At 41.2% G+C, this 17,053-nt stretch overlaps 4 protein-coding genes across 5 annotated transcripts; 2 read left to right on the plus strand and 2 right to left on the minus strand.

Moving 5' to 3' along the window:
• The first annotated feature begins 884 nt into the window (after positions 1-884).
• LOC115759102 (macoilin) lies at positions 885-10,907 on the plus strand. 2 transcript variants are annotated; one of them, XM_030699952.1, is made up of 11 exons: positions 885-1,004; positions 4,630-5,046; positions 6,209-6,353; positions 6,424-6,550; positions 6,625-6,751; positions 6,816-7,423; positions 7,696-7,983; positions 8,047-8,154; positions 8,225-8,925; positions 8,991-9,183; positions 9,245-10,907. In XM_030699952.1, the coding sequence occupies exons 2-11, from the start codon at positions 4,967-4,969 to the stop codon at positions 9,799-9,801; spliced, it is 2,934 nt and encodes a 977-aa protein (XP_030555812.1). In that variant the 5' UTR covers positions 885-1,004; positions 4,630-4,966; the 3' UTR covers positions 9,802-10,907. The 2 variants fall into 2 exon arrangements, with proteins under 2 accessions (XP_030555812.1, XP_030555803.1); XM_030699943.1 differs by having other exon boundaries at positions 7,696-8,154.
• Positions 10,908-11,468: 561 nt separating this feature from the next.
• Positions 11,469-11,966, plus strand: LOC115762275. Its single transcript, XM_030704442.1, has 2 exons — positions 11,469-11,612; positions 11,668-11,966. Exons 1-2 carry the CDS (start codon positions 11,540-11,542, stop codon positions 11,946-11,948), a joined length of 354 nt encoding a protein of 117 aa, XP_030560302.1. The 5' UTR covers positions 11,469-11,539; the 3' UTR covers positions 11,949-11,966.
• Positions 11,967-12,128: 162 nt separating this feature from the next.
• Positions 12,129-13,496, minus strand: LOC115762265 (high mobility group protein 20A). Its single transcript, XM_030704429.1, has 2 exons — positions 12,987-13,496; positions 12,129-12,907 (listed from the first exon to the last, which is right to left on the minus strand). The coding sequence occupies exons 1-2, from the start codon at positions 13,409-13,411 to the stop codon at positions 12,145-12,147; spliced, it is 1,188 nt and encodes a 395-aa protein (XP_030560289.1). The 5' UTR covers positions 13,412-13,496; the 3' UTR covers positions 12,129-12,144.
• Positions 13,497-14,292: 796 nt separating this feature from the next.
• Positions 14,293-16,761, minus strand: LOC115771130. Its single transcript, XM_030716702.1, is given in 3 exon segments — positions 14,293-15,729; positions 15,732-16,050; positions 16,113-16,761. Coding segments are annotated over 3 exon segments (1,614 nt in total). The 5' UTR covers positions 16,388-16,761; the 3' UTR covers positions 14,293-14,709.
• Positions 16,762-17,053: the final 292 nt, after the last annotated feature.

Below are 17,053 nucleotides of genomic sequence, written 5' to 3' on the forward strand. Positions count from 1 at the left end.
AAAAAAACAAAAACAGACAGACAGACTTAAATACGTGTGTTTGTATGCGTAAAATTAAACCCGAAACATTTAAAACTATTTAGATACGATTATACGAAACCCGAGATTTTGTATGAAAGCACCGTTGTGCAGCTAAGTAATGCAATATATGGCAAATCTGCTGTCTGCGTATATTTTAACTTCGGTAACCCAAAGTTACATTTTTCTTTCATTTTAGTAAAAAAAAATTGGAGTTTTTTTGCGCTACAATTCTTAGACATATTTTTGTTATTTTATGAATCTCCAATTAATAAAAGACTATCTGCGATCATTACAAAATTAGCATAAGAATAAGTTTTAGCGAGCTCCCTTTTATTTAGCTAATTTGAGATTAAAAACTGATAAAAATGATATTTTTATATTTTACACTTAAATTTGAGGTTAGCCCAACAACCATATTACCGTTTCCATTGACTAAAGTTGCCTTCTAACATTGTGTTTTACAACACTTGCAATGTTATAAAACGGTTGCGATATTTTACCAGCTTTTTGAGCATATTTGTAAGCTTTTGGTTTAATATCCTCTATCTATCGATAGTTGGAGTAGCGATAGTTTGATTCAAATTTGGTGGGTAACATGGTTTTGTATTACAAAAACATTAAATTTAGAATATATTTTATTTAATTTTTACCAATTTGCATTTTTATATTTAAAATAACTATTGATCTGGTTCGTGCATAAAAACGACAATTTTTCCTCGAAAAAAATCGATTGCTGTTAAAAACGATTCGCCAAATTGTAATGTTAATGTTAAGTATCTGTTATGTTAATTAACATTTCTGTTTGGTATTTTTCATAAATAAAAAAGTCTTCGCACATATATGTGTGTGTGCGCGTCATTTTAGAGCGTGAATTTTCGATTCGGTAAAAAACGTAAAAAAGCTAATCAATAATATCTATGAATGTTTTAAAAAATTAATGGACTGCAAATAAGACTACTGATATACGATATAACCCTCTAACTGTATGTATTAAACTCCAAACAACGCTGAGCGACGTGCAAAAGAAAAATTTGGTTTCTCTGTGCCAAAGAATTTACCCATACGAGTATACGCATACATATACGTACGTGGATACACATGTGCATGTGTGTACATGTGTGGCTGTTTGTAAGAAATGTGCAAAATTTTATAAAACATCCATATACAAGAGTGTTAAAAGTCATTGCGGAACGCGTTAGCCACTCTATTTAATTGTCGATAATACAGTGGATGCTGCAATAGTGAGAGAGAGCAGAGCAGAAAAAATACACAAATCTTGTGAAATTGTATGCTATAATAAAAAAAAAAAAAAAAACATTTCTGTGCATGTACAAACATGCATGAATGTGTGTATTTGAATATAGGCATGCATACATACATAAAGGAGCGCGCGCGTGTGTTCAGAGTGTGAAAAATGTACATTGATATATATGTATGTGCATACATAGGGACCGCCGCCAACAAACCACACATACATACTCATACACGCATTCAGGCTGTTGTATATGTGTGTGCATGAATGTAATGCGAAAAATCAACGTAACCGCTGACGACGTCGGCAGCTGGCTGCGACATCCAGGAGCAGCATCCTTATTTCTTTTCCTGTAAGCGCGCTCTCTTGTTGCTTTTTGTCTGCAGATGTGGATGCTGTTCAACAGCCATCCCCATCCCCATCCCACTGAAGCAGCCGCAGACTCAGTTTGAACCGCAACAATCGCTGTCCACACAGTCCGCTGTGTATTTTGAACAACTTTTCGCTTAGTGCTGCCTTCGCGGTCGTTGTTATTGTTGCTGTTACCTGGCTACATTTGGTATTTTGTATATTTAATGCAAACGACAAGCTGATATTTTGTTTATGCCATATATATATATGTGTATATATATATTATTCAATCAAGGTGATTACACTGCTAGCTCGACTATTATCAAATCGACACCGGCGGCAATTAATTAATGTGAAATTAATAAAGACTATTGCACCCAAGTGCCAACATTCATACTGAAAAACAATCAACAAAAATTTAAACGAAAATAAATATGAAATAATCGCATTGCGCTCAACTCAGGCAAAACAATATCAAAGACACTTTATATATACTTATGTATGTATGCATAAAAGTTATTTAGCCTGTGTTTTGGTTTTGCTTATGTCGCCTAAAACAGCTGTACATTCATGATCAGTGACAATTTTATCGCTACAGTTCTTGTATGCGTGTGTGTGCAGTTGTGTATGTTGCAGCTAGAAAGTGTAGACATCCTAATTACCTACACAGGACTTAACAGTGCAATAACAGAATGTTAAGATTGTTTCTTTCTATGTACGCGTGTGTGTACTTGGGTTAAAATGCGCGTCAATAAGCGACAGTAAACACATTTTCTTCTCAAAATGTTGATCAAGTGATGGGGTTACCATGACATTTGTGCAAAACTACAATTTATATCTAAATACGTAATAATTGGTACATATATATGTAAAAACATATAAAAAAAACACGCTTTCGTACTTTTTCTACAAAGTGATATTTAAGCATTCTTCGCTAATAGCATCCATATCAAATTTTTTAAAGTGCAGTTGCTTTGCTGCCTATCCGTCAATAGATTTACCATCTCTATTTGCATATGTACAGATGTATTACATCTATGCACACATACATACTCGTGTGCGTATGTATATTCGTATGAAGCCAGACGTCATCAGTAAGCTCAGTTTCCGTTACCGTTGCTCGTTGTGTCAGTTTCGGACACTCGCATAATGCGCTCCACTTTTGGATGCTATTTATAAACGTTTTACCTTATATGTATGTATACAATCCCATACAGCAACAAATGCACGCACACAAGCATACACATGCGCAAGGATGGTTTCTCTGGCTGTGAAGCTGTTTCCTTTAAATCTGCATACATATGTAGTTCCGCTTCCGTTCAAATGAGTGAGTGTGTATGTGTGTGTTCAGCGCAGGCGCAGTGTGTCGACAATATAAAAAGGATTGAACGTGTGATTGTGTGCGTTTGCGTCTGTGTCTGTGTGAGAGTAAAACAATCATTCAAGTCACCGGGCAGCATCCACATGTTGAGGCGCGTGCAGTTGCCGCTTCTTTCCGTCTCCACTTTCTACATATGTATGTGTGTACACGCTTACATACATATGTAATATCCCGCTTGAACTAGAGGTGGCATCCAAATTCATGCATCCCTCCATAAAATGTCTAAACCAGACAGTATTAAATACATTCGACAAATTCGCTGAGTTGGAAAACAGCAGCATCGGCAATGAGCGAATATGTATGTGGGTGTGCATGTGTGTATATCAGTATGACAGTTGCTTTCAATAGATATCTTATCAACTGAGAACAGGAAGCTAGTTTAATTATTTTCGAATTTCGCAAGATTATATATTTGAATTGAAAGTAAATATAATTAAACACTTCAATTAAAATTAAAGCGATAAACCAAACTAAAAAGTCAGTTCTGTGTTGTCATAGATATGGGAATGGAAAATACTAGAAGAATCTTTTTTTTTTAAAGTCAATTCTTAAAAAATACTCCTCCCTTTGTCTTATAACAGAATTTTGATGACTCTAGCGCATAAATTGTACTCTAATACAATAATATTAATATATGACAGTCCGCCAATCCAAATTAAAAAACTTGGCTAATGCGCGCCTTTTATGACCCTAGCGGCTATTAGAAAGGGCCCACATACAACTTTTTGCTGGCGTGCCCGAGTTAACGTGTGAATCTGGTGCTGTTATTGTTTAGCTTGGCAGCCTTTTACACGAATATACTAGAAAACGAATGCGCAAGTATTGTTTATACATTTGCATAAGCAGCAGCACATGTTTAGTTTGCTTTTTTTTTTGCATTTTATATTTATTTATATGATCAGTTGTATCGTCCGTTGCGCTTTCAAGTTGAATGTCAACTGTTCTGTTAAATGTGGGGGAGCTGTGAGGAGCAGCTGTGCAGAATGCACACAGTGCAACAAAAATCGATATACGATTGCGGGCTATTTAACAGTTAACTTCTACTATCTCTCTTTTTCTCACGCGGTTACTGCAGCTGATCTCTATTAGAACAGTTCGCATTAGTTGTTTTTTTTCTTGTTTTGCAGCGACGTTAAATGTTAAATGTTGTAATTCGGGCATAGCTAAATGTGATTATTTTCGTATACTAAATAGCTTGACCGCATTTCAACACCAACTGCAACGCCCACACTTGCACTCACTCAAACAGCATCAATACCAACAACAACAACAACAACAACAATAACAATAACTATAGTACAATCAGCGATCAACGCACAACAACACGAAAGAAATAAGTTTGCTTAAAAATAGTCTTCAAATAAATAAATAAATAAAAGCGTCGCATGCCTTCGTCGTTGACAGTTTGTAGCCTAAAATGCAATGATACTATAAATGAATTAAATCTTATAGATTATATATGTATGTACATATGTATGCACAATACATGTACATTTCACATACATGTGTATGTAAAAATGTTAAATCATGCTCACACTTCAAGAGAATTACAATGTATTCACGTTCTTTTTTTTCGCCCCGCTTATGTTCACGCATGTGTGTGTGTGTGTGTGTATATTTGCAGTTAAGAACTAAAAGCCGGCTCAGCGGGAGGTAAATTTTGCGTACGCGTGAGATGTGAGGAAATGCCGCGCCGGCAGCAGCCATATCGATGTCGACAACGTCAACGCCAACAGCAGCAGAAGCAACAATTAAAACAAAAAGTATCGCGACCCCCAGCATAATTAAATAATTGCCAGCAGATCCTCAATCTGATAAATTAAGTTTAAAGTGGGCGCAGTGCGAAGAGCGTCCGAACATTTAATCAATAAAATAATCAGGCTAAAGTTACACACCGAACGCAAACAAACATAATAAACAAAAGTTCTTAAATCGAAAGTTGAATAAAGCGTGCAGCAAAAATGAAGCGACGCAATGCAGATTGTGGCAAATTACGTCGCCCAATGAAGCGGAACAAAATCACAGAGGGCATGTATGGCAGGTAAGTGTTTAAAAATATTAACAAGATCTAATGTACGTGCGTATTAGAGATGAGTGCGTGTTGCATATTTCAATATTTGAAAATTTGGTATAAGAGATAAACGCGAAGATTTTATCAACACTGGAAAAACTGTTGTTTTAAAGTGCAGTTAATGTAAATGCAGTTGTTAACAAGCACTTCGTGTTGATTTGAGCGTGTCACGCAGAACAAATACGACACGCGCCCAAATCTAGTACGCACACTTTCGCATTTGTACACATTAAACACGCATACATATATACACATATATATACCTATCCAGTTTATCGCGCTGTTACGCATACCACACTCATCGCGTAATATATTATTCTAGATTTGGTTGGTTCACCATAAACTTGTATTAGGCTACGTAAAGTCAAGTTTATTTTGGTTTATCAACATTCTAAAAGATCGAAAATTGGCTCTGATAGGAACATTGTTGTTAACGAATCGACTAGCAAATGCCCTGTAAAATTACGATTGCTTATAAATACAAGAGCTTAATGAATTTTACAAATCGAATTTTAAATAAAAAAACGCAAATTGATTACAAAAAAGTGGGATATAAAAAAATTTTATTTATTAAGAGAGGCCCAAGTTGGAATTTAATATATTTAAAAAACGAACTAAAAAATTGCAGAAATAAGAAAATTAAAGGGTTTGGACTGTCCGAATTCCGTTAAAACTCGCAGCTTATAATTTTATTTAATTATTTGGTTAATGGATTCTTCGGGGTATTCCTCTGCTCAGCCAATTGTCGCTTTGCTTCTGGTTTTATTACGTATTTATTTGTTTGTTTACATTCTGATTTTGCATGTTTCGTTGTTTCATGCTGCATGCATGCAATGCATATATATAATATATATATATATATATTTATATATATATTCGATGCTGCTTGTAGCCGCGAGCCAATTGAGTTAGATAATTTATTCAGTGATTTGGCTGATGTTGATGTCAAATGTGTTGAAAGTCTTAATTGAGCGTGAAAATTCGGTTTGATCAAGTTATTGATGGATTAATCAAGTGATAATCAAAATATGTGTTTATTTTGTTTTCGTGAGCTTTGATTCAAATATCTAGCTTTGAGTTTTTCAAATTAGAATATTGTCTAATCTAATATTTTTCTGAACTTTTTTTGCAGCACAACTGTTTTATACATGAAATTTCTCATACTTTGGGCCATTGTGATGGTGGCCGATTTTATGTTCATGTTCCGATTTGAATTCCTGTGGCCTTTCTGGCTGCTGCTCCGCTCCGTGCATGATTCCTTCAAGTACAAGGGACTGGTAAATAAATTGCTTGTGCGGCTATGCGAACCTTTATAATATTAATTCGTTTTACATTGACTTGCTGCAGGCATTTTCTGTGCTTTTTGTGTGCATTGCAATAACATCGGATCTGGTGTGTTTATTCTTCATACCCGTACATTGGCTGCTTTTTGCAGCCAGCACATACGTCTGGGTGCAGTACGTTTGGCATACAGGTGCGTTAAATAATAATAATAATTAATGTGATTGTTTTTGTTTAAATATTCGCCATGTTATCAACTTGTTGCAGATAAGGGCATTTGTTTGCCGACTATAATACTCTGGATGTTGTTTGTCTATCTGGAGGTGGGCATTCGATGGAAAGACAGTCGACATATGCCGCATTTAGATCTATGCCGACCTTTTGCAGCGCATTGGTGAGTACCGAGCGAGTGATTCAGTTTCCCGTGTGCTCAAGCTGAACGCCTGTCTTTTCTTTAGCATTGGCTATCCGGTGGTAACGCTCGGGTTTGGCTTTAAAAGCTACGTAGGCTATCGTATGCGCCAGCGCAAGCAGCGCGAAGTGGCAAAAGAGAATGAGTTCTATATGCAGCTACTGCAGCAGGCGCTGCCAGCCGAGGAGGCTACCGAAGAGGCACAGATAGCAGGTGCCACAGTGGTGAGCGCTGCAGCCAACAGTGCAGTCGTTGTGCCCAATGGCACCGGAGGCGCGCCAGCAGCGCTAACCACATCGTCCACATCCCAGGCGAATGGTATTTTGGCATCTGCAGCACAAGCACAAAATCATCACGATCATCATCATGGCGGCGGCGCCGGCAGCAGTGGCAGCAATAATAATCATCATCACCATCATCACCATAACAACAACAACAACAATAATAACAACAACAGCAGCAGCAGCAGTCATCACACCAAGGATAACAGCACCAGCGACAGCAGCACAATGACTGCAGCAACGGCATCAGCAATAGCCGCTGCAGCAGCCTCCTCATCATCGCCCGCATCTTCGTCATCGTCCACTAACACATCGGCCTCGGCAACAGCCAGGCAATCAAATGCAGCAACAGTAGCAGCAGCGACAACAACAGGTGCAGCATTTATTAGCATTACTTTCAATAGCTTAACGCTTCCAATATTCGTAAAACATTCCAAAATTTGTACGGCTTATCCATGTGCTTATAATCGTGTATGTATTCATACATGTATATGTATTTGTGCCGTGTAATCAACGATAACAAAACTCCTGGCAACCACATGGCCATGGTGCCTATTTCCGTGTAAATATAGACACAGGAAAAAAATCGCTGAAAATCAATAATATTCTATTTATAAATCAATGTTTTTGCATCTATGCTTGCAGCAACCTCAAATGGTCATGTTGGCGGTGGCTCAAGGAATCATCGGCGTAGCATGGACAAGGAAAAGCATCGCAACAAAGGCGATGCAGCCGACAATGAGCACAACAATAGCACGCGGCATGGCGGAAAGAATAGCAACAGCAACAGTTTTCAGCAAGTGGATGGCAATGCAACCACAACAAGTAATAAGGAGAAGTCAGACTGGGATAGTAGCAATAGCAACTATCAACAACAACAACAACAACAACAGCAACAGCAGCAGCAACAACAGGGGGCAAAGGACAAACAGGGTGCATTGAACAAAAAGAAAACGCTTTATTCGAAGCAAATTGATATCGCCCCCTTGCTTGCAGACAAAAAGACGCACAATACTGTCGGCAACGGCAACGTCCTGCAGTTCGAGACAGATGAGGCAGCGGTCGCTGCGGAACCAGTGCCTCAAGTAGAAAAGGCGCCGAAAGGTAAGTGGCTTAACTTGAATATACAAAGTTATTGGCAATGTAATATACAACTCTCCCTCTTGTCTTGCAGGCCGCCGCAATCGCGGTAAGAAGGACAACTCAGCCAAAGACAATCATAGCCAGCAGCAGTCACAGCAAAAAGAGACTGCAGCTACTGCCGCACCTGCTGCAGTAACTAATACCAGTAATAACAATAATAATAACAACAACAACAACAATGATGCCAGCTCCGTATCCTCGTCGGCCAGCTCAACATCGAGCAATGCAACCGCTGCCGCCATCTCGCACATAGCCAGCAAGGTGGTATCCAAGATATGCGAAACGTGTCTCAAGCTGGAGGCCGACGTTAAGAAATATCGCGCCGAAATAAGCCATATGAAGCAAATCGAGAACGAACTGCGCCAAAAGCTTGACGTGAATCTGACCAGCAAGTCCAGTTTGCAGGCCAAGCAAAAGGAGTGCGATGAGCTTGAGAAGCGCATACAGGAGCTTAACAATGCACGCCATGCTGATATGCTCAGTCTGCAGACTGTGGAGCGTCGTCTCAACGAGGAGCGCCGCCAGAAGCAATCTCTTGACGCTCAGCTGGCCAACGAGAAAAAGGCACGCAAGGCCGCCGAGGAGAAGGCTGCACGTCCTGAGTGCAGCGTCCAATGCAAGCAGAGGCGCCAGCAAATGGACGAGGAGCTGAAGCGTGTGCGCAGCGATCTCAAACAGACCGAGGAAGCTAAGCAGATGGCCGTCGATCATGGCCGGAAGTTCGAGCAAGAGGTTAGTTGGACCAGCAGACTTATTATTTCATAGACAGCCATAATTAAGCTCCATTTTCCTTACAGTATCGTATGTTGGAAGTTAAGGTACACAATCGCGAGTCTACGCAGGCGGATGCTGAAATGCTAATGAATGCACTGGCTTCCATGCAAGAAAAGAACTCCACGCTGGAAAAGAATCTATCCGCAGAGACGAGAGTTAAGCTGGACTTATTCTCGGCTCTGGGCGCGGCCAAGCGCCAGCTAGAAATATCTGACAGTATGTTGTCTTGGCAAAGAGCTCAGAACGACTGTAATAAACTACTATTTCTTGCTTCCAGGTCATCGTCGGTCCAAGGAGGATGAGGTCATTGATCTCAAGGCCAAGATAGCACAGCTGCTGGCTGTTATGCCGGATACACTGTGCCTGAATACGGGAGCACATGGTCCCGGCGGAAGCATGCTGCGCATGAACGACACACCTCCGCTACAATCGGGCGGACCTGGCCCGTCCTCACCCATGCTCAGCCTAAGCGTTGCGCAAGAGTATCAACAGCATCAGCAGCACCAGCAACATCAACAGCACCAGCAACATCAACAGCAACAGCATCAACACCAGCAACAGCAGCACCAACACCAACAGCAGCAGCAGCAGCAGCACCAACACCAACAGCACCAACACCAGCAGCAGCAACAGGTTGTGCCCGTTTCTCAACAGCAGATGGTGCCCGTAAGTGTGGCCGCCGCGCTACATGTGGTTGCCGGTAATGTGGTTAACGGCGGTGGAGGCGGCGGTCTCTCGACGCTGGATCCAAACGCAAGTGTGTATACGCCCAAGACAGGCAACATGATGGTGGTGCCGCCCGTTGGCATGAATCCCAATGGTGCGGATGCCTGACGCCAGCAGCACCAACAGCAGTCATCTGCGTCATCCTCGCATCAGCTAATGAGACGACAAGTTTGAGATTATTATACTTTATATGAAAAGCAACAGCAAACAGCAACCGATTGATTTAGACTACAGTAGTCGAACAGAAGGCGAATGGATCAGTTTGCATATGATATAATGAATGTCCGTACTAAGCATAAGCAGTTTCCTTTTACACCCCACAACTACAACAGTATCACACAGTACTACACGATTTTCAATTTCCATAACCATCTTTAAATCTGTCGCAAAACACTTCAAATCACACAACCGATACCGAGATACCAGTTAGTTGATTGTTTTCCAAAAATGTCTTAATAATGCGCTCAATTTTCTTTTTTCTCCCGAATACGCAATCAATTGGAGTTTTGTAATTGATTCCAACCAATATGGCTTTAAACGTCATTCCACCTGCTGAAAACGTTATCAAAACTTATTTCAAATCAATGGAAATCGTTTTCATCAATTGCCAACCAAGAATTTCGTTAACGCTAATAACTTTTGGTATCCGGCTTGTCAACTTTTAATCCACCCAAGATCCGCTCATGGAATCACATAAACAATACACATTTAGCAGACTCGTTACGCGAGTTTTTGATTGATTTGAAACATTTTAAAAATAATATGAATGAAAAAAACGCAAAACCATAAATGGGAATTTGTATTTCTAATTTGAAATGCAAAAGAAGCGAAATGAAGAGAAAGATAAAAAGATCTGTTTACTACTTATTTACAAAACGCTGTGAGAGTTGACCAACTTTAGTGATGGCCTTTGAATTTGGCGTAATTTTTGTTTTTGCCAAATTTTCTGCCCCCTTTTCAATGGAATTTTTGAAGTCTGCGCCCTTGATTTATTATCTCATTAAATTATTTTTGTTATAAACTTTAATTGTACGCCTATTATGTAGACTTAACTATTTTGAAAAGCAAAACAAAAAACCAATCAAGTTTCTTTTTAAGTTTTAATTTATTTGTTGCTCTTCCTATAAACAAAATAAGCAAGTTGAAAATGCTTGAATTTAATTGCGAAGAAAACGAAAAACGACGACTATTTTGTTTAATAAAAAACCATTTCACTGCGTGAAGCTAGTACTTATTTGTATTCTTTTTTATTATTATGTTATTCAATGCAATCATTTATTTCTTACAATCTGTTTGTAATTTATGCCTAATATCTAAGTTAGGATCTACGAAAATGCAGCTGTTTATCAATACCAAGGAAAGTTGATACGCAAAACTCTCTTGGAGTTTATTTGTAATGTATCAAATAGCTACCAAATTAATTACAGTTTAATTGAATACTGTTTAACAAGATTATGACTAGATGAGCTTATGGTATATCTGGTTTATGTTAGCAGGATTGGAGTTTTAAGAAATGTTATATTCTTTATTCATAGTCATTCCAGTTAGTTGATAGAATGAAACCCAAATAGTTTCCTATTTGATGCTTCGAAAACATTGAAATGGGACGGAGACATTTAATTTTAGACCACTTTTTTTTAGCCTGGAGGATGCAATTACCGTAAAATACGTTCCCACTAATTGCGTCACCACACCGCAAAAGTTAGCTACAGTTTAAAGTGGCCCCCAATCAGTCAGTCGAAATAACTTAGTAGCCCACACACTGTGTGTTGGATTCAAACCAATCCCAAAAACCAAAACCCAGTACAAGTCCAGTCGACCAGGCAATCCATATTCAATATTCAAAATGATCTATTATTTGCTGCAGGCTGTTTCGACTGCTATTTTTAGCACCGTGGCCACCATTTGGCTGATCGAAGGTAAGTCCGTCGTGGCATAGACACATTTCCAATTTGACGACCGCGCATCCCGCAGAGACTCTGATCAATCTGATGATGGCCAGCTTTCTGTTTGTTCTGCGCATTGCCTGCCATCCGCTGATGCTAGTACCAATGCTGGCGGGCAGCTATTATGTGGTTCGCAAGGTGTGGCTGCGACGTCGACAGACCGTCGATGGTGATACTGTTCCGGGGCTGCGCAGTCTGAGCCGTACTCCGCGCATCGGCTCGTATCGTAGCATGGGCAGCCTTTCGGCACGCAGCAATGATAGCTGCGATTATGACGACGAAGAGGTTCGCAGGTTGCAGTGCTCTTAGCTCTTTAATCGATTCATGTTTTTTTTTTTAAATTAATGAAGTATTTGTGTAACTTGGTTTGATTCGCAGGATTTACTACTCTCTCAAATGCAGACACAAACTATACGAACATATATGTATACGGTTGTACTTAAACTAATACAGAGACATCGCTCTCTGCTGCCCTCCCCAGACGATGTTTTTTTTTTTTGTGAGTTTATGGTTTTTGTAAGGATGACGTGTCCATTTTGGATAACAGATCTCCCACCTTCAGCAGCATGGCATTGTTCTGTTGCTCGCCGGCGGCGGGCGAGCTGCTGCTACTGCTGATCATGCCAGCCAAGTGATGTATGTACTTGTCCACATTGTCCACGTTGAGTCCGCCGGGGTGCACTGGTGGCAGCGTGATGCCACCCAAGGTGGCCACAATCTTTTGTCGCAGATTCTTAATGTATGCCGATAAGCGCGCGTTTTCATCCTTCAGCTCGGACACCTCGCCCATGACTTTGGCATGTCCGGCTTTGGTGTTGTCCACATGCTGTTCCAGCACTGCATTTTGCTGCTCCAGATCCGTTTTGGCCTTGCGCAACAGACGCAGCTCATTCTCGGTGCTCCGATTGTGCTCAATGAACTCGTTCGTATAAATGGGTATCTCGCCCGCCGCACATGGTCGCGGCGGACCGCAGGAGCTAAATGCCGGCGGTGCTGGTGGTGATGGTGTCGGTGTACGCTTCACTTGGGCCAGGGGTATATCGTCCGGATCTGGTGGTGTTGGTGTGCTTTGCTGTTTGTTCACAGTGTTCTTCACCATCGATTTCTTTGGGCCGGCTGCATCCAGGCTGCTGCTGCTGCTGTGGTTAGTTGCCTTCTCCTTTGATGTGCTGGCATTTTTGGTGTCGAATGCCTTCTTCGCCTTGGCCAATTCGGTTGCCACAATTTCGGGGTGCTCCTTCAGGAACTTGTGCATTTGTTCCTGGTATCTGTAAATTTTGACAAAACAATGTATGAGTGTTGGATGTGGAATGAGAATATCAAAGCACAGTTGCCCGCTCCACCTACAGTGCCTTGTCCTTGGCTGCCGCTTCCATGTACGGCGCCTTGCGATCTTCGGTCAGCTGGTGCCACTCCTCACCAATCATTTTGGTGTGCTCCAGTGCGGTGCGGTTCGGGTGCTCCCGACGCAGCTGCTCCCTGCGGTCGTTCATAAACCTCACATATGAATTCAGCGGCATTTTCGGCGCTCCCGCAACATTGATTCTGCGCTGCGTTAGCTTCTTCAGCTCTGTATCCAGATCAGTGCCGGCAACTGGACTCCGTCCTTTTGGCTTATTCTTTTTTTTAGTAACTTTGCTGCCGGTTGGCGGACTCACATCGTTTTCCTCCTCTGCGTTCACGGACTTGGCTGCAGACGGCAGCTCAACCGGGGCGTCCGCGCTTTCGTTTGCTGTTGCCTCAACGCTTATGTTTTCCTGTTTGTTATCCATATTTGTGCCACAATTTAATAAAAATAGGTTTTTAGGTGTTTCTGGACTCCGTTTCTTTCAAGTTGCTGCGCCTTGAATTTACATTTGTTTATGTTTTATCGATTAATTTGAATTTGCAACTTTGATTAAATCCGTTGGTTTATATATTTTTGAATTAGTTTTACGTTTCTGGTTATTTCAGTTACGGGCAATTGTTGTAATAAGCTTGCCCTCTTCTTTTTGGAGGTCTTAAAGAGTTGTGTTTTGTGCAATAAATAAAAAACATTAATCGGCCTGCCTTCCCCTTCCAACAGATGTTTAATGTTTTTCTTATGTTATACAAATATCTGTTATACAACAGCTGTTAATAACAGGGCTGCACAACGACTTTTTAATTTTACAAAATATTGTTTGGTACCAGATGCAACACTGTTATTGCGAATGGGTGACAGCTCTGTGCTCACGTACGTCTACGTCTGTAAAGTGACGTCAATAAAAAGTGGCGCGATTCAGATTATCGACCAACTGTATGATTTCATAACAGCGCACTTTATTAAATAAGGCCTGAGTCAAATAGCCGCACATGGAGCACTATTTAGGTCACAATAATAAGAATGAGGAAATGTACATAATAATATTTGTGTTTGGCCGAACCCAACAATCTTTTAATATAATGTTATTACATTTAAAATCAAAATATCAAACCAGAATTTCCGCATGATTCAATCTTTATTTAATGATTTGTGATTATCATTATTACTGACTGTCTCAAAGGTCCCTTTGCCATATTTGTTGTTGTAATAGGAAAAATGATAACGACAAAATGTGCAGATCTCAATATTTAGGAGGCACAATACCTTCATCCTGGTCGCAGGGTTTGTGGGAAATAAAAGTATTTATTATTTCCGTTGTGGTTTTTATATATATTTATTCATATACATATGTACGTGGTCTGCATGTTATTGGATAATTCTTTGAGCACATTGAAATATTACAATTACAAAAATATTAGCCTATGTGAATGACAGGTGTTAAATATAAATAGAAACTTACAAATTAGCTTAGCAACTACTATTTAGTTGAATATCATATAAAGCCTTCGATGACAAATTCTGTACAGAGATGGTAAAACTTTGGTTTTCCCATTTTTCAACAACTACAACTGCGTTTACTACGAGCTAAAGCACTTAAAATGAGGGCGGCCGGCCAGAATTTAAACATAAACTAACAAGTTAAGAGAGAGAATTGGATGATCCAACAGGTTTTTCAATTTGAAAAATTAACATTTACGAAGCCTCTCTGAAGTTCATGTGAACTATTCATATTAAACTGGGGAACAGCTCATCGAAATTGCTCTCCCAGGGGAAATCGTCCTCTTCTGTGGGCAGGGCAATATCGTTGTCCAAGTGGGACAGAGTGGTGGACGCTGGTGAGCCCATAACCGACTCGTAGCCATGATCCGAAGTGATCGAATGCATTGAGCGGGCGGGCGATTTGCCCAGCGGCGAGATGGCCTTAATGCGCGGGCTAAGGAACTTCTCAATGGGCTCGAAATTTAGATGGCTGGTCGCTTCATCGTCCGAGTCGTCGGTGGCGTTTATCACGTTGAGGTAAACCTGCGAGGGTGACGTTGCTGGCGGCGGGCACTTCATGATAACATCTGTAGAGTCCTCGCCAGCACTGACGCCCTCGCCGTAGATTTCCTCGACTGCCTCGTTGACAGGCACCGCATCGCCGTCCATGACAATTGTGATGGAGTTGGTTTTGGCATCGTAGGTGCCGTACACCGTGTCGGGTGTGGCGCTTTGCAGGAACGCAGCTGCTGAAATTGTCGTCGTTGTTGGTATCGTTGTGGCTGTAGCTTTTGTTTGTGGGTTTCCATTTATTTGTGACACCTGCATACACGGGCTGTTGTTGATGTCGGTGTTGTTCTTAGTAGGTGTGGGTGTGCATTTTATAAAGGGATGCGTTTTGGTGTCATTGCTTAAGCCATCAGCTCTATGCCTGTCGGATTCCAAGCACTCTGCTGTGGTCCCCACCATTGGTCCAGGCAATCGCTCTGGCTGGCCTGCATCTTTGGGAGCAGCTTCGTCGCATGTGCCACTGCCTGTTTCCAGGTCTGCTGTGATATCTGCGAGGAGACTTTCGGCCAGCTCTTCGAGGCGTCGCGCATCGAACTCCTCATCGTCGACGAGCAGCATGTCTTGTATAGAAGGCAGAGCGCCACAATTCTCCAGAGTGAGGCCGTTGTGTTGCTCTGCTTCAGCTGCTGTTGCAACCTCTTCGAGGTCAAGGCATGCGCTGACGACTGTGTGTCCACTTGTGTACCCTGCTGCAGAGGGTCAGCATTGGATGCTGCAGATCCAGTGAGTGTGGACACACAGCCCTCAGCGTTTGCATTGACGCTAGCTGTGTTGCTGTTGCTGTGATTTTTGGCAAGCTGTTTCATTTCGGCAAGTTCCTGTCGCAATACTTCCATTTCCGAGTCGAGTTTCTGATTCTTGGCTAGCAATGATTCGTTAATGCTCTGTAAGCTCTCGCATTTGTTTTGCAGTATTTCCGTTTTCTCAGTTAGTTCCTTGATTTCATATTCCATTTCCTCCATACGCGCCTTCTTGCGGTCCCGGCTGGTTTGTGCGGCCACACGGTTCTTAAGTTTCCTAAGGAGCAAACACAAATACGCAATAAGTAAAGGGCTAGCCTGCTTGGCGCTACAACTTACTTTCTCTGGACTTTCTCCTCCCAGGACAGATGATCCAGACGCCGCTTTTTGGCCTTCGTGGGCGCAGCCGCATTCGAAGCCATTGACATTGACTCCTCATCTGCCACACTGTTGGATGAGGATGCGTAGCCCGAGCTGGACGGCGAAGAGCCACCCTTGAGCAGCACCGCGGTTGCTGACAGAGGCGCAGGTCGCAGCTTGGGCAACGCACTCAGATTCAAGTTGGTGCCAAGAGGCACACACTTGGATAAAAGCACTCCGTTTACAGGTGCCATTTGGTTTATGCGTGTGTGTGTGTGTTGTTATTGTTGCAATTAATTATCGATCGAGCGTGCAAGACTTTTGCAAAAATTAAATTTTCATTTTGTGGAGCTCTTAATTTCCGTGATATATGCACGAGCACTGAATTTTATCTGATTTTTACTTTTACTTAAACCATTGGAAGCGCTGCTTCCACTTTTGCTGCTTCTGCTGCTTTTTTCATGTACTTTGTGGCTTTAGATTTCTTCATTGCCTCTGTGATGTTTACCCAGGTCTAGTCAACCTAATCTCACGCAATTTCCTCAATCACCTTGTAATTCTGCGCAGCAGTCTGAATCAAGATGTCGTGGACTTTACTGAATGGGTGTGCACAAAAGCTGACGTGGCTTTTTCTGACTGGTCGTGTTCATGAAAAAAAGATGGAAGAAGAAGCGTATGACAAACAAAATGTTATTTAACATAACAGCGTACATAACGTAAATATTCACTGAGCTGTTGTTAACAGTCAGCGGTAAGTAGCTCCAGTGTTGACTTACTGCATTACTTACTGTGGCAGTAGCAAATCAAAGCCGTTCACTTGGTTACTGTAAGAGTAGGTTTGCGTGGATAACGTTTTTTTGAATTTTGTGAAATGCGCATTAATCAAAAATAAAAATGTTAAGCTGAGAGATTACATTAGA

This window comes from Drosophila novamexicana, unplaced genomic scaffold, assembly GCF_003285875.2.
Source record: "Drosophila novamexicana strain 15010-1031.04,08,12 unplaced genomic scaffold, DnovRS2.1 tig00000008-arrow-pilon, whole genome shotgun sequence".
In the NCBI taxonomy this organism is placed as follows: Eukaryota; Metazoa; Arthropoda; class Insecta; order Diptera; family Drosophilidae; genus Drosophila; species Drosophila novamexicana.